The 26,972-nt window shown below is 46.6% G+C and overlaps 2 protein-coding genes across 3 annotated transcripts; both read right to left on the reverse strand.

Moving 5' to 3' along the window:
* Positions 1-341: 341 nt before the first annotated feature.
* LOC119222695 (sodium- and chloride-dependent taurine transporter-like) lies at positions 342-15,723 on the reverse strand. Of its 2 annotated transcripts, none has more exons than XM_037479515.2 (14): positions 15,551-15,723; positions 11,506-11,735; positions 11,294-11,428; positions 9,867-10,101; positions 9,083-9,215; positions 8,584-8,718; positions 6,833-6,936; positions 6,570-6,694; positions 5,385-5,497; positions 4,342-4,479; positions 3,891-3,993; positions 2,796-2,896; positions 2,532-2,702; positions 342-1,828 (listed from the first exon to the last, which is right to left on the reverse strand). In XM_037479515.2, the coding sequence occupies exons 2-14, from the start codon at positions 11,732-11,734 to the stop codon at positions 1,673-1,675; spliced, it is 1,878 nt and encodes a 625-aa protein (XP_037335412.2). In that variant the 5' UTR covers position 11,735; positions 15,551-15,723; the 3' UTR covers positions 342-1,672. The 2 variants fall into 2 exon arrangements, with proteins under 2 accessions (XP_037335412.2, XP_037335410.2); XM_037479513.2 differs by lacking the exon at positions 15,551-15,723 and adding an exon at positions 13,485-13,637.
* Positions 15,724-21,507: 5,784 nt separating this feature from the next.
* abtb1 (ankyrin repeat and BTB (POZ) domain containing 1) lies at positions 21,508-26,155 on the reverse strand. The gene is made up of 12 exons (XM_037479438.2): positions 25,908-26,155; positions 25,151-25,213; positions 25,026-25,081; positions 24,762-24,906; positions 24,504-24,663; positions 24,336-24,381; positions 24,086-24,202; positions 23,866-23,978; positions 23,669-23,767; positions 23,407-23,574; positions 22,930-23,130; positions 21,508-22,727 (listed from the first exon to the last, which is right to left on the reverse strand). Exons 1-12 carry the CDS (start codon positions 25,961-25,963, stop codon positions 22,521-22,523), a joined length of 1,431 nt encoding a protein of 476 aa, XP_037335335.1. The 5' UTR covers positions 25,964-26,155; the 3' UTR covers positions 21,508-22,520.
* Between the last annotated feature and the right edge of the window lie 817 nt (positions 26,156-26,972).

The raw sequence follows: 26,972 nt of genomic DNA on the forward strand, positions 1-26,972 counted from the left end.
CATTTAGCATTCCTCACTTTCTCCTGACTTTTTGTTGAAGCAGCACAGATGATTTGAGGGACTAGATCAAATTATTGGAGACAATACCCAGCGGTCTGAGTAGTGGGTTGAGATTGTACGGTGGCTTCGAGCCGTTTCTTGATTCCCAGTATGAGTGACGTGCGGGTTAATGACTCCAGCCCGTACGATGGCGGCGAAATGAAAGGTGAGGTCATTTGATCATGTAGCGTTGATATAGCTGTGGTTTCTCCAGACGCACCAGTGACTTTCCCCTTCTAGTTTAATAATGATCAATCCCGTGATAACTAACATCTAAGAGGAAAAATTCTTAAGACACATAATCCAAAGGAAAAAACTGTTTATTCGTAATCTATATAGAAATGATGCAATGTGCATCTCAAAGGGGACAACTGACAGAAATACTTTGGTACACTTGAATCTCCAAGATTTGAAAAGACAGAGCAGCGCGGCTACTGCACATGCTTCAGATTTTTCTGCGCAAGTTGTTGAATTATTGAGCGATATTCCAAATTTGATGGTGCATTTTGAGTGAGCAGAGGGGGCCATCATTGCTTTCAATGAATAATGCACGCTGAAAAATGTAGTCTTGGCTCACAACGTAATCGATATTTCGTAAAATGGTGATGGTGTTCACATGATGTACAGTATAAAATTGTTACAAAAAGGCATATGTGATTTACAAACAATTCAAATTCTACATTAGAAATCCCTAAACCGAACATGAGAAACTAGAATCCAGTGGCAGTTCTGCAGAGAGCATCTGCTGTTGTAATGAGCACAATAGATGTTCAGAAAAATGTTTTTACGTTTAAAGGGATCTACCCACAGATTCTTCTAAGAACATTTGATGTCAGATTTCTACTCTATTTAGTCATTGCCGTAGCACGTAGACAACTGTATACTGTATACCAAAGTTTACAATGTCAAAAAGTTAGAAACTAAAAAGATTTCCTCCTGAAACGTGCTGCAAATGCAACTCCACATAATCGCGCGACAATCAAAACAAATACTACAATAAAAGTTGGAACAACATATAAAGTGCAAAGAGAGGTTTGAATAAATGCACTGGGACGGACTATAGTAGTCACACAGGCTGTGTACAAATACTCTAAAAATGCCACTTCCCTTTTCTCCTTACTTCCTCTTTCTTACGAGATTCTTACTCTGAGGGACGTGGGCGGCTCACGTACATTCATTTTCACTGCAGCGGGACCAACAACAACAAGACATTAGTAGTTAGCGTAGGCAACGACGATGCCACAATCGCGCGTTGTCTACCTTTTACGTGGTTAATTGCTCGTTTAGTTTAGTACATTTATGTGAAATAAGAATTTCTTCTATTACACACACAAAAAAAAGCAAATTCCTCATCTCTTCTCCGGAATCAACAGAATGGTAGTAAACATTGAATATTTTCTATCTCAAAATACTTCACTGAGATCAGTGCCAGCTACAGCAATAACAATTGTAATATCAACGATATCGATATAGCAAAAAAAATAAAAAACATTAAAACAATATTATATAACTCTTCGTAGAAATCAAAGCAGAGTGTCTCTAACGTGAACATGTCAACCTTCCGTTGTCAGAGCGAGCGAACAGGATAATGACGCGGAAAGCACGTCAGCCGTTTTCCTCTCACAGAGAGCGCTCACATCGTCGTTTCCACGATGGTGTGCGTGGGCTTGGCGGAGCCGTTGTTCCCGTCGGGGTTCAGGGGCAGCGTCGCCTCGCCGCCCTTCACCGTGTACTCTTTCGGGCGGGAGCTCACGCCCGACTTCGCCGGCGCCGCCACGGCTTTTATCCTCTGAGGGAAGAGCGGGAGGCGGGATTAGAACGACGGCCCTTCGGGCATAACGTTAAGTGGTCTTTTGTTCTCACTTAATGAATAACAAGAATGCGTCTGTAATTGTGCATGTGTGTGGGGAAAAAGGCATTTTGACTTAAATTTGCTCCTGCCGAGATAGGAGGCGCCAGCTAAGCAGCTAACGTCACAACCAGGAGACGTTAAACACAAACATGTCAAAAATTGACACATTTCAGGAGGGAAAAAAATGTTCACAAACACTCAATGTCTGAATAAGTACTAACTGGTGTGACTAGCCACAAAACAATACAACTACTTCAGGTATATTCACACCATTTATTACTGGTAATACATGCTTTTTTACTATTTACCTTCTGTAGTAAAAATAGACATTAGCTAGTACTGCTACAGAAAACTAGCCTGCTGACGTCTTCCTCCGTTTCGTCGCGTGACTCTTTTACACTTTACATTTTATTACAGATTAAACAAAAGAAAAGTTAAAAGATGCTAGTTTTTGGATTACTTTCAGATTAAGCTGACGTTAGGCTAGCTCATTGAGCTAAGCTAACACTCCTGGATCAAGCTTCATGCCGATGGGTACCGATATATATGAGTGATGTCATCAACTCACGGCGAAAAAAACAATAAATGCATTTTCCGCAAATCTTTCTCTCTCCAAAAGTACCGAAAAAAGCGAGCTCACCTCGATCAGGGGTCCCTCTGACTGTAAGATCTTGATGACCATCACCATGGGGATGCAGATCATGGAGGACATGGCCAAAACCCAGCCGATACCGATGGCCCAGTTAGGGTACTCGTACACCTTGTTGTAGGTCAGGGGCTTGTACTTCACCAGGGAGAAGACGAAGCAGCCCTGCCGGACAAACACAAGCGTCCGTTAGCTTAGTGGCGCTCCTCTTGGAGACCTTGGACGTTTCAGACCATCAGCGTTTGTCTCGTCCCTCACCATGCAGAGGATGGGAGTGATCCAGGTCCAGCTCCATTTCATCCATGCGTTTGGTCTGTAGCCAATCATATCCTCGACGCCATCATAGAAGTTATCCACTCCTGTCCAAAACAAACATCAGCATCAGCAAACACTGTCCTATTCCTGTGCCGTGTTATTGCAGAATGACCTCCATATCTGCCTGTTGAAATGAGCCTCTTACCTAATTACAGATTCCACTGTACTGTTATAAAAGTGTTATAAACACTTGGCCTTTTCAGGTCATCATTTATCCTTCCTCCGTGTTTATTGTAGCTCACTGTGTTTTATGGCATCACCTCCAAGCATCTGCAGAGGAGCTCCATGATGCCTCTACAATATCATCTTTTGTAAGCATAATAAAAACATTTTGAAGAAGTCTAGGACACCGGTTTACATCTGTTTCCACTGTTAATAGGTTGCACGTGTCTGTTGGCAGTGAGCACTTGAACCCAAGAGGGATTTCCCTTCTGTTCTTTGTTTGTCATTTTTAGATCTTCAATCTGTTTGAGCCCTTGAACTCAACCTAATATATTGATGACTAGATAAACAACATTTCAAGGTGAATCAGTTTGATCGTTAGTAAAGATTGTGTCAATAAGCAACCTGCACTTTCCCACCACAGTCTTTGTGCCCCAAGAGGCACTTTTATTTTATTTCTATGGAAGAAAAACTTGTTTATGAATTGAAGTATATTGTATGGCATAAAGGACCAATATCAAGGGAGGCACATTTGGCGGATGCATGATTTATTGCACTTAAGAAGTTATAATAATCCTAATTAGTCCAAGACACAGTGTTCCAATTGGGCCACTCTTCTTCCTGCATTATTAACACATGGATGTAATCTGTTGGGAGGCAACCTCTGGATAACCAATAAGAATCCCCCTCGCTGCCACACCCCTTCGTACAGTTAAAGTAAATTTACTGCTGACGTGGGAGGAACCTCAAGGACGCCTTTGTTTACCACCCGAAGACATCATTTGTGCTTTCTTTTTCTGTTTTGTTTTTTCTCAAACCCAAGGACCATAACTTTGAAAAACGACACACGCGCTACAGGACATGACTTCCACTTACCATAAACCCAGGCGACAGCGATGCATTCAAAGAATGCAACCCACAAAAGGCACACACCACTGGCTGCGTAGTAGTCGAAGAGCTGAAACACGTACATGCCGCCCTGGAAAAGCCAAGAGAAGGGGAGGAAAACACATCAATTGCCTCTCTGGTGGGAGTCACAGGGACGGAAGTGGGTGCTAAGGCAGGGTGGGTGGTGGTGGGCGGTTGGCACCCAACCAACAAAGGCAGAGTTCAACAGGTGGTAAGGCGCCATTGAAGCACGGCTAACTTCTAAACGGAAAACGCAGTTGCGAATTTGTTCCATTCGCGCACACACACACACACACACACACACATTGAAGGCCATATTTGGTCGTGACAATAGAGGGTGGAAACTCTGCGGCGTTATCTCTGCCGCTGATCCGAACCCACTGACTCGGGGGGGGGGGGCGACTGCTGGTGGACTTACTTTGGTTACCATGGCGAGCCCCAGGAGATAGCTCATGGAACACATGAACGCGATGAACATCTCCCGCCGGTAGCCCTTCCTGAGGACCTCCGGGTACAGATCCACAATGGAGGTGATCTGTCCTTCCACTTCAACAAACTGGGGGGGGGGGGACAAAAGCAACTATTAAGTTCTCAGAGTGGGAGGGGGAAGAAGGTTTATCTCTGTGTTTCCATGCAGCTCTTGTTTTGCCTCCACAAACCAGTGATCACAGAATGAGGGGCGTCTTTGTTGAGCCGTAATGAGAATTCAAGCGCAGCTTCTCTCCCGTTTTATCGCAACCAAGACAAGACGGAGACAAAACAACAGTGCGTCACTGTCTCCGTCTCCCCGTCTCTCCCCTACGCCCATGTGTCTCCTCGCTACATAATGTCTAACATAATGTCTGACAAAGAACACGCTTCTTTGTTAAAGCAAACAAACAGCCCCTGACGTAGCAGCGGCATGTATGTGTGAGCGATGTTGACAATATGCGCCATTCAGGACCACAAATCTGCATGAAACGTAAGGTCACGAAATGCACCCACGCAAACACCCACACACTGTAACTTCTCCCGTGAAAATAGCCTCATGTGTATTTTACACATGCTCAAAGTCGGAGGCTGATCTCTCAGTTGGCTGAGACGTGTGCAGGACTGAGTTAGCACAGGAGTGGAATTACACTTGGGGGGCATGAAATGTGACACGACCAGCAAATCCCTCTGGCGCACACTTGTGTTTTGTCAACGCAGATGATCTCGTCTTAATCACAGCTCCGCCTCCTACCAGACTGCTACTAACTAAATGTTGGGCTTCTGGCTGGGTTACGGGGGCAGTAATCGAGATATAATTCTTCCAAAGTGCGGTGTGACAGATTTAACTTTCATATAACTGATAACTCGGAGACGTTAGATGTAGATCAGAGGTGCGCCTAAATGTTTTTCACACATGGGCCAACTATCCCACGGGACCCCGGGAGGTGTCCGCGGGACCCGGGACAGCATTTTGGCGGTGGAGGTACTGACCTGGCTGTCGAGGCCCAGCAGCAGCAGCATGATGAAGAAGAGGACGGCCCACAGGGTCGGCATTGGCATCATGGACACGGCTTTGGGGTAGGCGATGAAGGCCAGACCGGGACCTGGAGGGAGGACACAGTGGGGGGTGGGGAGAAGGGGAGGAGGACAGGATTAGTGATTCCGATATCTAATCTACAGCCTGGACGACATAAAGAGGCTTTAAGAAAAAATAAGGACAAATGACTGAGCTAGAGAAGCTGAGCGAGTGAAATTAGATCAATACCATTTAAAGATTATTTTGTTGGCTCTCTGTGTTGAGATGCTTTGAGAATACATTGGACATAATTGCACACTGTTTGTACTGAACGTTAGACACAGAGAACATCTCACTGCACATTCCATTAGATCCTGTTCATGCAGCTGCTTCACATTGTGTGAGTCACATTTAACTCTTCATGCCACGGTTTGCATTATCTGACGACACCCTGACAATGAAAGTGGAATCTGAACTAAACAAAGCAGGCGAGGACTGCAGCAAAGCCATGAAACACACCGACATGATGAGGAGCACGAGGCACAAAGTCAGCAGTCACGTTAACTAGTGCCTCCGGCTGAGCTGAACACCTGAGCACAATGTTCAGTTATTTCTACATTACAAAAAATTGAATTTAGTTTAGTTTGAAAGTGAACGGAGTGACAAAGCGGAAAAGAAGACACACAGGGTGTAAAAGGAAGGCGTCGAACCGGGCCTGTGGCGTCCACCTCCGGGGATCCACAGCTCGCCAACAGAGCTCACGGTGCGGTGCGGCCGGCCTGACATGCCGCACCCAGGGCGCCAGCGCACATACAGTGGTTCAGTGGCGTGCCGATCTTCTCATCAACGCCCCCGTGGTCAAAACGACGCGAAGCTACTTAAAAACGCCGAGAGCGAGTTGACGTTGACCCTGATGGAGGAGCTCATTGCGCAGCTAAAAACGCCGCTGCCATGACGTCTGCTGTTCCTCTGAGCCTTTAAAACGAGGCGTGTGCCACTGCCGACACCTCTACATGTCAGCATCATCGTTTGCGAGACCCCCCCCCCCCCTACCACCACCACCTCTTTTTCCATCATTTAAAATACTGGCTCCTTTTTGGTTGTTTCGTTTGGCAACAGCGCCCCACCACCGCTGCTGCCATCAGCTTGGACCCTCGTACCTGACTCTGCCACATCGGCAATGTCCACCCCTTGTTCTTGTGCCATGAAGCCCAGGACGGAAAATATTGCGAAGCCAGACACAAAGCTGGTACCGCTGTTGAGGCCTCCCAGCAGCAAACAGTCCCTATGTCACACATATGTCATGGGGGGGTTGTTAATGAACACAGGCGGAACCGGAGTTCCCATTTTCCTTTCACGTCTCTGACACGAGTTGCTGTCACTACTACAGAAACCCCCCCCCCCCAGCAGAAACTCAAATCACCTGTAGCAGTTGTACTTGTACTTGTTGTAGCTCCCCAGCGATGTCATGGCTCCCAGGCAAATGGCGTAGGAGAAGAAAATCTGGGTCCCCGCATCGATCCACACCTGAGGAGACAGAGGAGGAGGAACGGATGAGGCCGACCTGTTGTGAAATCATTTTAAAGGACCTCAATGTGGACAGCGGGGTTACACGTGTTCATTCCTTAAGTGTACTTTGTTTTAGTTATTTCCCATGAACACAGAAGTGCTTTTATTTTGAAAAGGCAACACAGAATGGGACCACGTAACGGAGAGAATAAAGTTCAGTGTACTTTCTTCCTTTCTGTTGGTTTGATTTCTCTTTAACTCGTTTGTTGAAGTTAATGGAAAACAGAATAAACGGCATGAGATCATCGGCCCACCGTGCGCACCAACAGAAGACATCAAGACGGCCAACATGTGATTACACATTCAGTTTTCTGTCTACTTAGGAGGAAACAAGTTGTGAACACAGACGCCACCTGTTAAAGGCTTAAGGGTTGTTAAACTTGAGAATCAAGCAAGAGAACGCCAAAATAAAAAGAAACGATCCAACGTAAAAACACAACTGTTTTTCATGGAAAGTATCTGACTGTGACTCTATTAGCTGAAAGCTAGTCAGCAGGTCTGCAACGCTCCTCCAACACAAGCCACTTCCCCCAAAATCATCATTATGAGCGTAAACAACCCGGATCCCACTTCAGCCGAAAGCGACCCCGAAGAGAGCGGTGAGGCGGAACAAAACCAAAAAGCAAAGACGCCACGAAGCCGAGGAGAGTTGAGTCAGAAGCCCCGGAGGCTGCGTGGGAACACGCGTGAGTAACAACCTGGTCCATTGCTTATGATGGCGACTCCCTTGATTAAAAAGTTCCAGAATGCACAGTCAGCGCAATTTCCACATCGGCAAAAGCTTCTACCAGGAGTTCAAAATAGAACGTTTTAAAATGTAATGCACACGTAGGAGTGTCGACACGGTGCTGTGTTGTTGCTTTCGTCTGAAGCCTCATCAACTTGCAGCGTAGTCAAATGTAATTTTGTTTTCAACTACACAGGACACACGGGGGCCATCAGATCCAAATGTGATGTTAATCCAATCCCTCATGATGAATTATGCAATGGAGTTATATAACAAACAAAAAAAACAACCGCGGCATTCTGAACTACACGACTGAGATTCAGACATTGAGAGTTTGATGAGAAGATTGACGTCACTTAAAACTCCAGCTGTTAAATATGAAGCGCCAGTTAGCTTAGCATGAAGACCAGAAACAGCTGCTCTGACTCCAAAGCTAAGAAGATCAGCGCAGAACTTCCAGATTAACACGTTGTTTCTTGGTTGCTGTCTGAAAAACTAAAAAGCAACCAGCTGAGGTTGGATTTGGGATCATGTTTGATAATAATCTTAGGGAGATGCCGGTAGGGTGGATTTGGCACAGAGCCAGACTAGCTACTTCCAGTTGTTATGCTAAGCTAAGCGGCTGCCACCTCTAGTTTCCTATTTAGGAAGCGGTGTCAAATTTCTCTTTTAACTCTCAGCAAGAAATATAAGTGGGGGTTCTTTAGATATTTAATTTAGCCACTTGTTAGCAAGCTTTTTCAGACAATTTTATATCGATTTTATTTCTCAGAATGTCTTAAACATGTGTGAACCGCAGACCTCATTTCCGGCATTTACGCAGAAAATACTTTTACTGCAGGACTTCACAAGCGATGACGGATAGTTCTGTGACTTACCTCCGGGTCCTGCAGGCGAGTCAGGTTGGGGTAAAGGTAGAATTTGATCCCTTCGGATGCCCCGGGCAGAGTCACTCCCCGCACCAACAGCACAATCAGCATCACAAAGGGGAAGGTGGCCGTCACGTACACCACCTAGACCGGAGACAACGGGGAGGATGAGCCGAAAGGACCCAGGACTCATCACCTCTGAGGTACAGCACTTCTCCTCCCTGACCCGAGACGTCCTTCAGAGGATTTATATTCAGGTTTAATAACTGTGACGTAGCGCACGGTTGGTGAGTTGTGCCGCTCGTCCAGTGGTCGAACAGCAACAACAATGAGAGAAAAGATCGGTGAACTGTTCATTAGTTTAATTACTTCCTTTGACGGAAGCGGAGGCTGAGCATCAAACCGAATGAGCCGCTCTGCGTGCGTTGTGGCCTCCCATCCGAGCGGCAAATGGTATCCAGGCAACACAACGAGTAACAGGACCAGTTCTCTGGTTCCGGCCGCTTACTTTCCCCGTGGACTTGACTCCCTTCCAGATGCAGAAGAAGCAGATGACCCAGACCGCCAGGAGGCACAGGGCCAGGTCCCACTTCAGGGTCCCGATGTCCTCGATCCCGGACGAGATGCTCAGGACGTTGCGTCTGCGCAAGGAGACAGAGAGACAAACCGCGTCCAGGGGGATATAAGTGGAAGTGACACAGACACACGATGTGGTTATACAAATGTCATATATATATATATATATATATAGAAAGAGAGGGAGATGCTGAATAAATATCTACAGACGCTCAATGTGATGAATTAGTCGTGAATTCAAGCGTGTGTTTAAAAGCAAAAACGAGAGCAATGAGAGAAATCCCATTGAGCGATGCTATTGGTTGACCTTGTATCTGAAGCCAGAGAGCGGCCCACTGAGGGTCAGCTTCCTGAGTCTGGCAGCAGGTCCTGGGTCTGTTTACGTGAACGCAGGTAATGAACCAAGCAAACGCTTTCTGACCAAAGAAAAGAACATTTGCTTCACTCATTCCCTTAATGATAAATCAGTCTCTTATTTGTATAAATATCTAATGTTAGAAAATGAAACTATTATGCAAATATCCCAACCGTGAAAGAGATTTTTGTTGTGACAAATATATGCCAAATATGACCTGGGATCTGATCTTAAAGGGATAAATACGCACTTTTTCATTTTCTTTGTGCTGAACAAACATAGTTTAAGAAAACTAAAAGTAAACAGCCCTTTTTTTAGGAATCGCGCCTGTGTGGGTGTGTGCGCGTGGGTCAATACTCACTCCCAGAACTCGGTGACGGGGGAGGTGAAGTTGGTGATGTTGGCGGCGAGCCACAAGGTCTTGTTTCGGCGGACCGTGTCCTCCACACAGAATTCCGTGTTCCAGGGCTGCTTGCACTTGGCCCAGGGGAGCTCGGGCTGGAAGCACTGGAACAGGTAGTAGAGCCCCCAGGCCAGGATCACCACGTAGTACACGTTCAGCAGGGACACGATCACCACCGAGGCGTAGCCGATACCTGCAGGAGGGGGGGGGGGGGGTCCCTCGTTAAAAGCTTTTGTTTTTGGTCACCTGATGTAAATGTAAATCCCATCCAATCAATCTCCGAAGCACTGATTTTGGTCTTCACGAAGGATGATTCTGTGCGGTTTTGTCACTACGAGCTTTTCACTTTTCTCGTGAAAGGAGTCACATGATCCACTGTTATTTTATAATCCAAATAGCGGTAATATTGCATGCGGCCCAACAGCTTTTAAGTCAAAGAGGGGGAAGCGTCCTGAGCTGTCTGCTGTTATAATGTCCTTAGTGTTTTAACGCTATTTTTAGACGACTTTGTCACGAACCTGGAATTTAGAAATCCCCGGTACTCTTCCACCGGCAAGTATCTATAACCTCAACATCTCAGCCCCCCCCCCCCCCCTCCTCGTTCCCACATACCACATGCAAACTGATAAGACGACTCAGTTCTGTGCCAGGTGTGTGTGTGTGTGAAGGTGTAGAGGGCGAGGAGGACGAGGACAGGGGGGGGCAGCTGTCATGCGTGGACTCGGGGGGTCCCTGTGATCTTCGAGCTTCCTGAGGTATCGGTCGCTGTGCGTCGTCCTTTAAGACGGAACACACCGTCGACGCTTTCTGCTGCTGGTCCGTTTCCACGGCAACGGAGAACGCGATTTGTTACGCTCACAAAATCCTCGTAGGTTTAAAGGATGACTTCATATTTCTGAGCTACTTCAGACGCACGGCGACTACAACATTAATCCTCCGTGTTACTTGTTACTTCATTTGCTTTTTACATATATTAATGTCATCTTTAATTTCTTCTCTTGTTCTTTTTTAAATTGGTTTTCTTTGTATCTAACTGTTCATATTGACTTTCTAGGTACATTCATTTACACATCTCTCAACTATTGTTACCTTCAAATAAACACTTTAATAAAAGATTTACTTGAACACTGTCCAGCACTTTTAGTTTGTTTGTCATATTCTATTGTAAACTTGAGTATTTCTCATTTTTATTTAGCCGTTTATTGTCGAGTCGCAAACTGTTTTATTATTCTGTTTAATATTCTGATGAAAACTCAACTAAAAGAGGACGAAAACCCAAGCGGGATTCCTGTTTTGGCAAATTATGCTTCCCCCCCCCCTGCGTTAAATATCTAATGATGTTTGTGAGGGACAATTTGAGCCTGTGCCGCTGCGCTGGCACTGACCCGTGAAGATGGGGCACAGCTTGGCCCAGCAGGTGATCCCCCCCTCGGAGGTGTACTGGCCCAGCGCCACCTCCAGGAAGAAGACCGGCAGGCCGCCGCCGAACAGGAAGATGAAGTAAGGGATGAGAAACGCACCTGGGGAGGGGGAGGCAGAGAGTGACACATCTCCGAAAGGTGCGTGTGTGTGTGTGTGTGTGTGTCTTTCCGCCTACCTCCACCGTTTTTATAACAAAGGTAAGGGAACCGCCAGACGTTTCCCAGTCCGACGAAGCCTCCGGCCACCGACAGGACAAAGTCGAGCTTGCTGGCCCACTTCTCCCTCTGGGGGGCTTTTCCTTCGGCCTCGTCCTCGGGCCGCGTCCCCGGGCTCTTCCCCGGCGATGGTTTCAGGGTGTCTTTGTGGAAGTCCTTCAAGCATTGGAGCTTCTCTTTTTGTGCCATGCTGTGGGCGGCAACATTACCATTATTTGTTTTTTAAAGAAAATAAAAAAAACACACAAACAAACAGAGGTGGGCGGGGCCAGACACAGAGAGAGGGCGGGGCTTAGGGGAGATTACGCCGTCTCCTGAGACTCACCGCTGAGCACTCCGGTAATCTTGCTAATCTCAACCACTGACGCGAGGAGGTCATTCGGACCAGAGGAACATTTCAGGGATTTAAACCCAGACGGAGGAATCCTAGTTTTTAACATCTGAAAACTTCATATTTGATTTTCTTTATTCGTCACAATCGTTACATCTGTGGAAAACTAATCTGAATGTTGTCAAACTAGAAAACTACAGAACCAGCCAAAGACTTCTGTTTACATTGATGTTCTTCCCTTGGTCACCTGAGAGCACCTGGATGTGTTTTTTTCCTTCAACCCCTTTGTGTGTCGGTAGTTAGAACAAATGAGAATTCGGACCTCCATCAATACGTCAAGTGATTTTCGAAAAAGCGTAGGCCAAAATGCACGTTGACATTGTGACTCCGGCGCTCTGCTATTTTTCGTCTCGTGTGGCGGCGGGGGGGGGCGTCACGTGATCCCCGAAGGGGAAAAGGAACGCCACAGTTTCCTCTGTAGCTTTCATCTTCTGCAACAAGTCGGCCCTTCGGAGGCCAGATTTAGCCCGGCGGATATCTCGGTGTTTTCCCAGAACCTCGAGACGACACGAGGGCGCTTAAGGTTGCCTGAGTATTGAAACTGTAAACCGCCTTTCCAAGAAAGACAGGGATTTGTTAGAACCGATGGAGAGGCATCTGATTTCCACCTGGACGGGCCCGAGAGGAGACGAGAAACCCTAATAGGGCCTGGAACAACCCGGTAGGACGTGCCAAGACTCGTAAGCTCCCAGCTGGCAAACCACGAAAGAACAAAAAGGAAAAGGATGATGGGAAAGCTGTAATTAGTTGTAAGACGTATGATTAATCGACAGGTGGGGGATTACCTCGTCTTTTAAGAGGAGCCAAAACAAATACTCAAAAAATATAACTCATGTCAGACCGAGGGATTTTTCAAAGGGAAAGTTGTTCATTAATGAACCTGGTTTTGTTCCTGGTTTATATGAGAAAACGAGCCACGAGTCACAGGGACCCACGTCGATGAGGCGGCTCCTCAAGCGCTAACGCATTCCTAGAGGGAACTCTGCGTCTCCTCACTCCATCGATGACAGCCCCCCCCCCCTCCATGTTCCCCCTCCATGTTCCCCCCCACGTTCCCCCCCCCGCGTCCTATCATTTACTGGATCTCTCTCTTCCTGTTATGCACGGCAAGGCTTTACCTTCTCAGACATCATTACATAACGGGATCAGTTCTTTCCCACTGGGCATCTCATCTATTTATCTCTTTTCTCCCCCGTTTCTCCCCCCGTTTCCCCCTTTGTCTGCTTGGCGTATGCTTTCACCTGCCTGCGAGGAGATCGGATCCCAGATAAGGCTTAAGACAAACTGTCCTTGGGACTTAAACCAGAACACAAATTCCTTAACCTACGAGAAGAAGAACAAAGCGGCTTCAATCCTCACTCGATCTTGTTAAATCCCGTCAACATGAATCCCAGAAGACAACGAGAAAGTAATAAGCTCTAAACCCACAAACATCCACCAAAGCAGAACAGCTTAGTTTTATTCCAACGGTTTTAAAGCCATTGGAGCAGGAACAACAACGCAGACAAAATAAATCAAGTCTCTTTCATGCGGTTCATAAAAACTTACATTTCCTTCATGGCCGGCGACTATGTATAGAGTTCCTCTCCCTCAGCTGTCACCATTCCTCTGTACTGAACGCCTTTATGCCGACGCGGGTCACAAGAAGTGGAGCTGACAGCCGGTCTGGGGTGTGGGGGGTGAAGGGGGCGGGTGTTGGAGGGGGCAGGACCCGCCCCCTCTTGGCTAAACAATTAAATCCAAGGTGGAGATTGGACGCCGCCTGCGTGTGACGGACAGCTCAGGTAGAAACGCGGGACACTGTAAATTTCCACTTCCAACTACTCCCCTGCCCCACGTACATACACACACAGCCAAGTGGTGGGGAGGGAGGGGGGGGGAGGTGTGTCTGTGTGTGGGGAGGGGTGACACATACACATACTTCTTGTGTATGTGTTCAGAGGCCGGGGTCGGCTGTGAATTACACAACGGCAAGCATCTTTGCATGTCAACACACACACACACACACACATATGTATATACTCAGACATAACACACTGGGCATCGCCCCCCCCCCCCCCCCTCTCATTTCTTTTCATGACATGCGGTTTGTTATCAGTGAAATGTAAACAAGTACAGTATCAGAGCTCCTAATAAGGAGTCTCTGCTCTGAGAGCTCACAGCGGACGAAGACAATTAAAAAACTACAAGTATTTTAGGGTGACGTGACCTTTGAAGGACGCCGTCTGATCCGTTGTGCGAGAATGACTGGGTTTGAGGGGGGAGAGAAAGCGTGACGAAATCAGAGTTCTCCTTAATAAAGTGAAACCAGTTACCAGTGTTACCAGTGGCTGCACGCATCCAGTTCAAAACATTGGTACTGACGTACCATGCTGTGAATGGATCGGGTCCAGTCTACATCCAGGACATGGTGAAACCCTACATCCCAACTCGCACACTCCGATCTGCATCTGCCAAGCGGCGTGTTACTCCCTCACTGAGAGAAAAGCACTCAGCGAGATCGCGACTCTTTGCTGTCCTAGCTCCTAAATGGTGGAATGAGCTCTCTGATGACATCAGGACCGCAGAGAGCCTCTACATCTTCTGCCGAAAACTCAAGACACACCTCTTCAGACTCTACCTTGACTAAAACACTAACAAACTGTAGCACTAACAAATCGCAGCACTTAAATTGTACTTATAATGGCACTTTTCTATAACATGTTTTGAAACTGCTTATTTGATGAAAATTGTACTTTCTTGTTACTTGTTCTTCTGAATTTGTATCTCTATGTGGAAATGCACTTATTGTGTATATGTCATTAAAAGGTTAGGGTTAATATGACGAAAAATCATGGTATTTCATTCATAATATGTGTAATATTACATACATACAACAAAACATTGTGATGTTAATCATTAAAGTGCACGTAAATAATGAGCGGGTAAAGACGCGTAGAGTTTATAAAAATAATGTAATATGCACCCTTTAAAACCAGGAAGGGCCAATCATGATGCAATATCTGACATTATCAACATAAAAACTGGTGCTCAAACTCATTCATTTAATGAGTGGATGCTACACACACACACACACACACACACACACACGCGCGCGCGCGCATCACATGTCACTGTGAAGTCGGGGCTGAGCCTGAACGCATCACAGCAGACCTAAAAAACAAACGATGAAAGAGAAACGAGGAACAGGGTCTTATCGGCTGTAAACACAGGAAACAGGGTTCAAAGGCCAAAACAGAGGCTTCTCTTTTTTCTAGGACCAAGCCTATATTTGCTCACGTTCATTTATTTTGTCAAAGCACGAGTTAAAACGCCAGGATTTCTTTTATATTTGTATTTATATACAAATATATATTTATATATACACAACGGAAACATTGTGGGAAAAAGGAGGACAGAGCATCATGTCAAAGGAAAACAGAGCGAATCTGGTTTGTTTATTTCTGAGAATAAAGCGAATCAGCTGCATCAAAACACGCAGTTTAAACAACAACAACAACCGTAAAATAATAAACAGAAGCGGACTTGTGTCAGAGTTTTTTCTATCCATCTTGTGTTTGTTTGTTTTTGTTCATTCCTGATAAAAGCACCGCCTGAGCAAAGGAGAAGTTTACCTGTCCTCGCGTCACCGAAGCCGCCTGCTCTTCCTCCTTTTAACGCCGCGGGAAACAGTTTAATATCAGTTTGAGTGGAAAATCACCAGCTTCTCCTCCATGCAACAACTTCTTAAAGCGACAGCCTCCCCTCCCTGTTTAACGTCATAACACCAGTCTGAAATCACACATATCGATCGCCGTTCACCACCAATGAGGTGCCGAAAGGAGCGTTTAGGAGACGCGTTGCACGTGTTGTGGGTTAAAAACAAAACAAAATAAAATAGTGTTCGAGATTCATCACTTATAAGTTTCTCATGAGCTGAAACCAATGGATGTATCAATGGAATATATACTAAATATATATATATATATAGATGGTGGGTTGCCAGGTTGTGGAATTGGCGGGTGTTTGTCCCTTGAATTTGGTAACTATTATAATGTTGGTAAGCTTACTACATGCTTATTGTGTTTGAATTTCTAATAAGACGTAACAGGTGGCTTTTGAAGCGTTAATGAGTCATAGAAATATGTGCCAAAGATATGGTGATTAGTACTCAAATACAGCTCCACTGTGAACTGTAATCAAACGCAGATTATTTGTTTCCTGTCAATACAGTGGGTGTTAGCATCAACAACACAGTAGCATTGCTTAGCTTAAAGTGGGTTTTTACAACCTAGCAACCCAACAACCAAAAATACTCAACAGATTAATGAAGCCATTTGTTACTAGAAAAAGTGGCAGCTAAATGTATTTATTAATGTATTCATTGATTTGCATTTAACAGTATATTTCGCAATCTCCAGAGTGCAAATATCTTATATTTTAAATTCCACCGTGTGCCGCAGAACAGATGCATGTAGATTATCTCTTGTGCCTGCAGAGCTTGTGAATATCTTCCACCATATTGTCTTAGGCTGCAGCGTCAGTCATGCCAATTCAACAGATGGCCTGGCCACGTGGTTTTATATCATGCATATAAATGCATGACCGAGAGGGAGGTCTCCGTCATGAAGTGAAACGAAAGAGCTCAGCTGCCGTTGGAAAACAGCATGCCGGTAGAAAGTGCTACCCGAGAACATACTGTTGTGTGTAGGTATAAGAAAAACGTGTCAATCATTCATGCATCAGAGAGGGTACTCCTGCAGACCCGCCCACCAAACACCAAAAAACATGATTTCATATTTTAGGGTTGAACTCTGCTACGAAATATTTACAAAACTATACTTTGCACAGGTTAAGTCATCAAGACGGTGGCCTTTAATAGCAATTTATAAGGAGGTCTGTCCACTTGTATGATGACTAAGTTACTGTTCAACAATAGTTTCTTGAACCAGATAGCAAGGGATTCCATTGCGCAATCATATAAGGGAAAAAACACACTCAAATCAAACCACAGGAAAGAACAGTGTTTGTTTATGTTCCTTGTTTCTGTGCCGTGAATGCTTCATCTTGCACATTTCCTCATTAGCCTCAGAAGCAACAATTCATGTCTGTGTTGTGAAGCAAAGAGTGCAAAGCCACCCGGGCGCCTCGGGTCTCAGTGATGGTTTCCCCCCTGCAGAGAACAAAAGCCTTGTCAGCAGGACAACCGCTTTCTGAAGCCTGAGGGTGAAACGGTCAGGAAACAGGAAAGTAACCAGAAAAAAAAAGAAGAACAAAACAAGTTTGGAGCCTCGCTGTTTGTAACTGTGACAGAAACCAACCTTGAATCTAAAGTAGCCAAACACACACAGGAGAGAACTCGCTCTGTATCAGGTCACAATAGAAGCCACATCCACCCAGGGAACCTCCCCAATCATTAGGATGGAGTCATGCTTATAACATACACAACTCTCGGGAGGCCATGATCCTTTATGGTGACCAGCTTAGTGAGCTAATAAATAATTAAAGTAATAACCAACACAATTTGTTCCTTGAAATCATTTTTGTTGAGGTTTATTTCTACTTTGGTTCAAACTATGGCCTTACATTCCGAAAAAAGGTGGGAAAAAATGCCTTTTTCCGTACCCACAAAGCACCAATCAGAGCGCTGCGTTAGGAAATATTTGACCAATCAGGTTCCTCCGCACGGAATTGTCTTAAATCTTTTATTCTCTCTGCTGACCTGCTGGGGGCGACATCTCTGCTTGCAAAAATACGTCTGATTGTATAGAAGTCTGAGGGAAAATGACTGTATACTTCTCACTTGATCTGTTATCTATTATTGTTTATTTAGTAATTAAATGCTTCCTTATTTTTCTCTGTCACTCTGTCGGCTTTGCGCGCGCGCGGTAAATTTGTCCCGGACGCATTTAGCCCGTCTTCGGTCAGAGGTCTGTCTGAGGGCAGATGGGTCACGTGGTCAGGGCGTAATCCTCCCTCACGTGCAGACGTCGTGTTTATCCATCCACGGAGCTGGCGACCTTGTGGCGCACCTTTAGTGGCGCGGTACAGCGCGGACTGTGACGGGCAAACGCACGTTTTACTTCCTCACGCGTCTCCAAACAGAGCAGTACGACCCCCCGTTTACAGGGGCGGCAGGGGGCGCGTAATAGCGAATTACCGTGGCCGGTGCGCGCGTCTGACGGTCACGCGCGTCCGAGAGGAGCCGCCGCGCGCAGGTCCCACACCGCGTGAGAATTCACATGAGCTACACGTCGGTGTGAGGCCTCTTTGAGCACAATGTTTGCTCCAAACCGACACGCAGCCCAACAGTAATGCACCCACGTGGTGTCTTTCTAGATGGAGTGAGGGCCAGAGTGTTCAGGTCAGTCTCCATCTAATGGGTTTACCTCCCCCCTCTCTCTCCCGGGGGGGTAATCCCTGATACAGTAGGGTGTCTGCGGTTATGTCTTCCGATGACGTATCAATACTCGGGGACAAGGTCGCAACTGTGCAGCTCTGTCCACAAGGCATTCAGACAGATGTTGATTAGAAACTGTAAATCCTCCAATAGAAGAACTCAGAGCTTACTTCAAATGTTAAAAGATACACGATTACACTCGGTTGTACATACGAGGGGTAGGTGATATAATATATATATATATATATATATATTTGCATCTGTTCCAACTGTAATGAATCCTATACACTATACATGTGAGCAAGAATAGATATTTGTTCCAGGAAGAACAGTCCCACCAATGGCATGCCACATGCCGCGCGTGTTAATAACGACACAGCAACACCTAAATTAAGAAAAGCCCGGAAATAAGTTGGCAGTTTTGGATTTGAAGGGAAACTGGAGCGCGCACTGCAAACAGCTGGACAGATCACATAACCTCTGTTGTCAGGTGAAGATAATTGACATCTGACTGAATGCAGATTCCTGTATGAGGAGACAGATGTCACGGTGGAGGCTCGATGAGTCACGCAGTGTGAGCCAAGAGATTTTACCCGAAGTCGCCCCCTTCCAGATAAAAACTGAGATAATCAGTGCAAAACATGTTTTTACAGCACAGCACACGTGACTTGAATGTGAGTCAACGCCCTGACGGTAAGACAAGAGAATTCCGTTTATAGCGAAGCGTCCTCTGCGAGAGAGGCTGCACCTCCAGGAATACGCACACTGCGCAGATGGCCGCATTTCGCGAGCAGTTCCAAATGAGAAAAAAATAGCAATGGCATGCAGTAAAGTTGAGTTATTGATGGGCTAAAATATTCAAGAAATCAATGTCAGAGTGGAGGAAGGCAACATCTGGTTTTCTCAACGGGCTGCATGAAATATTTGCACAACTCGCCAAGAAAGAAACTGACCATGAGATGTAGATATTAATCATGTTAACAGGAAACAAAATAGTTATGCAATCAACAAATATTCATCAGAGGGTTAAACAATCTGTACACATCCTCTGTCAGTATAAGAACCCCCTCCCCTCCCCCTTTCGTCGAACGACCATTAGGTGCCAGGAAAACTATTCAAATAACGAGAGTATAGTAAGAAAAACAATGATGGGAAAGGAACGATTAAAGAGCCTACGAATAATTATCATAATAACATCATTACCGGCCACAAATGGGATTAATAACAACACAATCCATAATCCATACAATAGTTCCGGTAAAATCAAGTAGCCTACACCTGAACGCCGGTTCAACTTCTGACTATTGCTGAATATTTACTTTTCCAAGTAAAAGCTCACAGTGTTGACTAGAGACAAGCGAGGTGCTGCAGAGGCGTTGAATGGGAACAAACTGAGGCGCGAGCGGCTATTAGCGGGGCCCCGGATGGATGGACCTGTCAGCGCGGTTTCCATGGATACCAATAAAGAGACGAGGAGTATGAATGAATTCCCGTGCGGCCGTGTGACGGTCCCTTCGCCCATCTGAAAACACAGTAAAATGTACTTTCCCACCCTGGACCAAAAAAAACGACCACACACCCAGTTGCTTAGCAACAGCCGTTAAATGTTTGCAAAGGAAGCCTGCTAGGGTCATAAGTAATCGCGTTGTTTATTCCTTTCTATTCAAACACTGGGCGGGAAGCCAGCGGTCCCGTTGACGGAAATGAACTTTTAACGTTTTGGGTTGTTTTTTTTCTTCCCTTTTCACCTTTGTCGACTTGTGATGAACGTGTGATTTGAAAACAACAAATGTTCCCATGAATGGGTAGACCAGTGTGATGAGTTCAGTTGTCTCCCACTATGCAGAGGGTCGTTTCTGAGGCGGTTGAAAAGGGAGAAATGGCGCCATCTTCAGGGGCCTTCAAGGGAAGAGGAGTTCTTCTGGTTCACACAAACTGCACCTGCATTTTATTTCAAGTAACTTTGAGGAACTCCTAAGTGGTCGTTTCAGTCCTAAAAAAGTAAACTCGACAATCAGGCAGTTTCAATGCAGATATTGATTATGCTGCACATGGCGGCCCTTTAATGCCTTCACTTTCACACTTTAGAGGCTGACAAACATCCTACGGAGGCTGTGACGGTTTTATAGGTAGTTTATACTTTACATTATGAACAGAAATGGATCAAAGTGAGCTCAGGTAGACACATTAGGAGGAAAGGGGTGCACAGGGGAACCACAACCAGCTGTGACAGGGGCAGACGGTAAAATGAGAGGTCTGCTGCTCTTAATGGGGACAAGTGTTATTGTCATGACATATTGCTTAAGGAAAGAACAAGAGTCCATAGCAATGCTAGTGGCTCTATGAGGCTGTGCTTTGAGCTAAAATGCTAACATGCTGTCATTAGGTTTGTCACCCGTCCCTTAAAATACTTGTGAAATATTTGAGAATAGGCGTCCCGTTTTGAATCAACACGCGATGGGGTTTGTCCCGTATTTTCCGAGTCGTCATCAATGCAGCATCCCATGAAAATGATCCCACCCGAATAATGTGCAGACTCGTCCTGATTGGGTAATACTCGCTGCCGCCGTTGCTTTGATTGGCTGTGAACCTGAAAAAACCCAATCAGAGTCAGAGGAGGGCGGGTCTCTAGACGGAGTGTCGATTTGAAAGAATGGCGGAGCCAGCTCCAGATACCCCTCCCGCATAGATAAATATATGCCCCCCCCCCCCCCCGTCCAGCTTACAAGCGAAAGTACCGACGAAAGTGGGAGGAATCGAATACCTGGCTGGAAAGTATCAATCTTAATATTTTTATGAAAGTCTATCTAAGTTGTGATTTACTACCACTGGCACGTCATTAGGCCTGTGGTCATCACCGGGGCTTTCTGGCTCTTTCAAAATCAGAGCCAAGTGCTCGTGAACGTGATAAGAGCTTCAGAATAAAACCATTTTAAAAACTCATTCATGAGCCAACTTCCTTTTTAATTTTGGATGAAAGTTTGAGATATTTGGTAAAGTCCTGGACTAAACAAAGTTTTGACCAGATGGTGGCGCCAGATGAAAAGTCAATAGGATTCTTAGAAGGATTACAGATCGTCCTGTGAGAGGCACCAATGTCTAGATACCAAAAATCACTTATTGTAAGTCGCTTTGGATAAGCATCAGCTAAGTGACATGTCATGTAATAAAAACTCATGGCAGTACATACGATTAGTTGTTGAGATGTTTCAGAATTCTGAAAGGCGTTTAATTTTCAAAACCAAGATCCGATATGTTTACATTATCTTGGATGGTGGATTTTACAGGCAAACATTTCAGTCACAGCTTTATTTTGGTGTGCGCACACTGGGCAAGAGAGGTTTGTCACACACAAGGCCGCCGGGAATACGTTTTTCCACGTAAGGTTTAAATAAAGGGAAATGTTAAAAGGGGAAAATAGCGTAGGAATAATTACTAAAGTGTCACACAGGAGCGGATTGTGTGTTGACATTCAGCCGCCACGTCCGATCAATTCCAAATAAAAGTTGGGTTACAGACATAATAAAACCACATTCTATGCAACTTAACATAAAGTTTCACACCAACAACATTTTCTGGAGTAATGACCTGAATTTATACTCCATTGTCTTTTTCTACCCATAGTTATCAGTCGCACAGCACTCGTTGTGCGACTCGTTTGGCTTTCTGCGAGCATTGAAACGACATCTGGAGTCAGTTTGGAGGGCTGGTGCTGAGCTTTGTTGAGGCCAAAGTGCAGATTTAAAGAGCAAAATAACCAGCTAGTCGAAAATTCTGGCAGCTACACATAATGCCTAAAACAAACATGCATGTGTAAATACATCATACACAATTTCCTCAAACGCCGTCTTGCAGAACTTGGTACTTTTTACCAAATCTCTTTTTGATATGTCTCCTTAATAAAATAACTCACATGTGCAGTCGGCGATTCTAGTCCAGGACTCTCGGGGTCAAAGGCCGTTGTTCATACACACATTTGGCCACTAGGGGGCGCGCATGCTGGTGCACAGGGAAGAGGACTTGAACGAAGACGGGTAAAGGATGAACACAAAGGGAGAGAGACACCGGGAGTGAGCGGGAGGCTAAATTCAAATTGACGGGTTCGTTTGGGTCGCCGACTCCACCGTAAAAAGCTTTCTATGAAAGTATATACTGAATAAAATAAAAGCCCAATGACAGGAGGTTTCCTCTCTCATCGAGCCCCTTCAGCAGTAAATGTTGATGCTGCTGAGCAACTCCTCCAAGGCCTCCAGCTTCTGATTGGCCTCCTCTATGGCGCTATAGGTCTGCACGTTGCCGGTGATGTGGTACCGGATCTCGTCCACCAGCGGGACGGAGTCCGTCTCTTGCCGCTCCTCCACGGACGCCGCGTCCTCTTTGATGATCTCGGCGAACTCGGCCCGCTCCACCAGCTGTGACGGAGATCAATGACAGGTAGGAGGTTCACTTTTTTTTTTTTTTTTTAAAGCCAGTTGCATCCACAGGATTAATGCCAAATCAGATGTGTCCAAAGGACAAATAGTCTCCCCCCCCCCCCCCCCTCTCGAGCTGAGCAGACAGCCTCATCCCAAACAAAGGCCCCTCCAGTGTCAACGCAGAGACACAGACACCCACCCGCTCGATGATCTTAGCCATGAACTCCGTGCACTGGTCCTCCAGCCGGGACAGGCGGAAGAGCTTGGCCGTCTTCCACATGTAGAGGACGTTGTCCTCGCATATGGTCTTGGCGAGCGTCTTCCCGCAAAGGCGCTTCAGGCCGGGCAGCAGATACATGTCGGCCACGCACAGCACGTCGAAGGACACCTCTGTTATCAGCTGGGGGGGGGGGGGGCGAAAGGCACAGTCAGGGGAAGTCATCTTCCGGGTGACAGAGAGCTAGCCGGCTTTCAAAGATGGAAACTTTATTGATCACAATCGTTGGTGACATTTCACAAAGATCCCCAAAATGTTGTGGTGCTTTTTAGATGTTCCCACCCAACAAATACTTTTGATATTAAGTATGAGGCAAAAGTCAAGGATGCCTCTGTTGCATCGTCTCTTCTATGACTCATCGGCAGGTGGAACTACGAGTGGCTAAATCCGTGCACGCACCTGTGTGTCATCGGTGTAGATGTAGTACATGACGTGCATGAATATTTCGTGGGAGATGTTGTGGAGGGTGATCACCGGCGTGCCGGGCTGCGTCTGCAGCTGTTCCCCCTCGCTGAAGTGGTCCTCCAGCAGCGCTTTAAAATAGTCGCTCCGCCCGCAGAAAAACGCCTGCAGACACCAACGCAGGGCGAAGTCACGTGGTCATCGGGGGAGGGGATGGGGGGGGGGAGATGATGGGGGGGGGGAGCCGCATCGGTCTCACCTTGTGGCACAGGAAGTTGAAGCCGTCGACTCTGAAGCAGATGTCGGGATACGTTGGGAAGCGGTCGACTCGGTTGAAAGGAAGCTCACCGAATCCGACCTGGGGAGATCCGACGAGGGAGCCGGGGGGGGGCACAAGAGGCTCGTTAAAGTGTTGCAGCGGCGTCATTCGTGCTTTTTGCTTCCTGGCGTCCTCACTTGTAATTCGATGGGAAGGGCGCAGTCCGCCAACTGGGCCATCTCCTCCTGCAGCTGGCAGCTGTGAGGATCCAGGCTGAGGACCTTCACACAGATCCCCGGCTTGTGGGACACTTGGGACGCGAGGGCGGAAGGAGAGACAAGACGGCCGCGTCACTCCGTTGTCCCGCCGCGGAAATCGTGTTTTCGGGTAACAGAGACAAAAAGTTTGCCGTCTTACCGAACTCATAGAGCTGTTTGCATTTGTTCTCCAGCTCGTCTATGAGCAGCTCCATCTTGCACTGTTTAGCCAGTCGCCTGCAGTCCTCCACGAGGCTGATGTCAATGTCCATCCTCCCTGTAGCATTGAGGAAAACAGGAATCAAGGGAGACTCTTCCTGCAGCGGCGCCGTGCAGTTCATTTATTTTCAGGTCTTTGGATTGAATTATTTATTTGCTCATTTCATTAGTTTTGCTTCCAGCCCCCTCACCTGTGTAGGAATATTGCAGGATGGCTCCGAAGGCCGAAGGGTTGACCTGAGGGACAAAGCGCCTTTTACCCACAGAGACGTAAACAAACAAACAACACGCCGCGTGGTCTGTATCACTGACGCGACCATCGGGCAGCGAGGCCCTGCCGACGGAGGCGTTCTCTGTACCAGAGGGTGCTTGAGGGTGATCAGGGTCTTCCCTTTCCACTTGGTCTCAAACATGTCGGTGAAGTACTCGGAGCGGGCGCTGAGCACGCAGCGGTGGGCCGTGAACATTCGCCCGTGAACCAGGAACTTGACGTCGCTGTGCGGGCCCTGCTCCAGCAACCTGCGGCACGCCAAAAAGCTTTTACTTCTTCATCCCACCGCCGACAGAGCGTCTCTCCACCTCCCCCCCCCCCCCCCCCCCCCGGGGACATGACTCACGTGTGCAGGAAGTAGTTGAAGTCGTCCCGCTGCATGGCGCGCACGCTGATGCACTTGTAGTCTTTGAGCAGGCGGCGGACGGACTCGTTCAGAGAGCCGTACATGCAGCGCTCGCCGTCGAACGTGTTGGCTTCGCACTTGGCGCCTGGGAAGCAAAGAGGGGACGACCAATGAGAGACAGCAACGGTCCCCCTCGGTATCTAAGGGAGGGGGGGCGCTCTTTCTCACATCATACTTAATTTGTTATTAATGGGCAAACCTCACCGTTAGCCAGCAGGTACTGGACCAGCTCCTCGTGACCACAGAGACAAGCATAGTACCTGAGGGAGGAGAGCGCAGGCGCCTTTAGGTTTCAGGCTAACGGTGGCGTGCAGAAGAGTCGTACTTACAAAGGAGAGCTGTCCCACTTGTCTCTGACGTTGAGTTCCACGTCTCTTTGCTCAACAAGGTATCTTGGAGAGGAAATACAAGAGAGGAACGAGAGGAAGTAAAGTGGCATTATTGGTGTGTCCGGAGCTCCAGGTTTGATATGGATTTATCTGTTCGTGGTGTCATGGTGTCGGTCAGTCAAACTAACGCGATACCAAGTCACGATTACTAAAAGACAAGGAGGACCAGGAGCAAACCTTTCCACCATTCCTCATGGAAGACTAGGCTGTAAATGTGCTAAATAGAGGAAAGTATTTGGGTCGAATCATCAATAATACACTTGCGGTGCAGCCACGGCTGAAGGGTCAAAGGGTCGAAAGCTTCAGGGGGCCTTTAATGATGCGTTCAGGGTCTCGCTCCACCTCCGGAGAGGAACAAGTGTTGTGTTTGCTACTAGAAATGTTCCCACTTTCCATGCGTTGCGGAGGAACTCTATGCACGAATATACGGGTCGATTTAATGTTGAAGACGGATGTCTGTCTTTTTACGAGGACACCTCCTGTGTCGTTGTCCTTGGATTGTCTTTATTCGTATTATTTATTTTTTCATTTGACATGGACCTGTGCGTGTGAAAGCACACCGAGCAGCTGGTGAGCTAAAGCCAACAACACGTTGCGCTTTGACTTTATCTGCACGAATTGGCTCGAAAGTTGTTGTTGTTGTTAAACCGGAAGTAACGCTGGAGCACCAGCAGTCGGGAGCTCAGCCGCCGTTTACCTGACTCTACAAACGTCGCCCTTTCTGCAACTACTGAACAAGTCGTACACGTCCATGATCCCCGCTGCGTGCCCGCTCCTCCGCGATGCATCGAGGCGGCGTCTACCGGGCCGGTGACACGCGACGGTCCGGCTCTGGGTTCTAGGTTCTGGATTCCGGGTTCGGTCGAAGCAGCGGAACTTGGTTCCCCGTCGAGCACCTTCTCTTTTTTTGCACGGTTGTTTACAAAAACGACCCGATTCTGTCAATCACGTGACCTGTGCGTCTACTTCGCGTGCTGTGGAAAACAACGGGGGAGACGGGGACTCACCCGCGAGGCGGGACGGTGTTTTATCATTTCATCATCAACAAAAACGTGATTTTACAACAACAACAAACATCACATCGGTGTTAACTAATTTGAGAACAATGTATTCGTTGTGTTAACTGCACTGCAAGCTCGTGTTAACAGCTGTATCATTGTGAAAAGTCGGAGGTTACGTGAGTCACGTGAATGCAGCACACGTCACTGCGTTCCGTCTCCTGGTTTTAGCGCCCCGCCCCCACCGTGTTCTTCACAGGGTTTGTCTTTTAAAGTGCAACACCCAGATGATGGCGCTCTCCTCAACATTTACAACATCATGATCTTACATATAACAACATTTCGAGTAATTGGGGTCCTAATTTCTGAAGAATAGGGGGCGCTGTAATTAATGGTTGAGAAATCTGCCTTTTTGGCCTGTTTTTGGCCTATTTTCATAATTTCTTAGAGTTGTAAAAGACCGAACTCCTCCCAGGGATTAAACCCGATTCTTTTCAAATCCACACAGTGTGCTCTTGAGACCTTGGCCTCTAAAAGTTGCATTTTGCCGGAAGAAATATTAAACTATGTGCGTAGGGCGCAATTTAACAAAAACACCGTTTGAATGATTTTGAAGTTGGGTAATGTATGGTATTTTGAGAGGCTTTTATTTTGGGATGGTACATCAGAATATCCTGTTTATCCCTATCAACCTGAAGTGGAATGGTCATGTAAAGTTTTGATTGTTTTCCTTTTAAATCTATTCTGAAAATGACAAAATGTAG

This window comes from Pungitius pungitius, chromosome 1 (assembly GCF_949316345.1).
Source record: "Pungitius pungitius chromosome 1, fPunPun2.1, whole genome shotgun sequence".
Lineage (NCBI taxonomy): Eukaryota > Metazoa > Chordata > Actinopteri > Perciformes > Gasterosteidae > Pungitius > Pungitius pungitius.

Bases quoted from the DNA above. Each gene is read 5' to 3' on its own strand.
- LOC119222695 (XM_037479513.2), bottom strand. The intron at 4,480-5,384 runs GTCAGTACCTCC...CCCCCCCCCCAG, and splicing joins TGCTGGGCCTCGACAGCCAG to TTTGTTGAAGTGGAAGGACA. The intron at 3,994-4,341 runs GTAAGTCCACCA...TGGCTTTTCCAG, and splicing joins GGCTCGCCATGGTAACCAAA to GGCGGCATGTACGTGTTTCA.
- abtb1 (XM_037479438.2), bottom strand. From the start codon at position 25,963: ATGGACGTGTACGACTTGTTCAGTAGTTGCAGAAAGGGCGACGTTTGT. The intron at 25,082-25,150 runs GTAAGTACGACT...CTCCTCCCTCAG, and splicing joins AAGTGGGACAGCTCTCCTTT to GTACTATGCTTGTCTCTGTG. The intron at 24,664-24,761 runs GTGAGTCATGTC...GGCGTGCCGCAG, and splicing joins TTCAACTACTTCCTGCACAC to GTTGCTGGAGCAGGGCCCGC.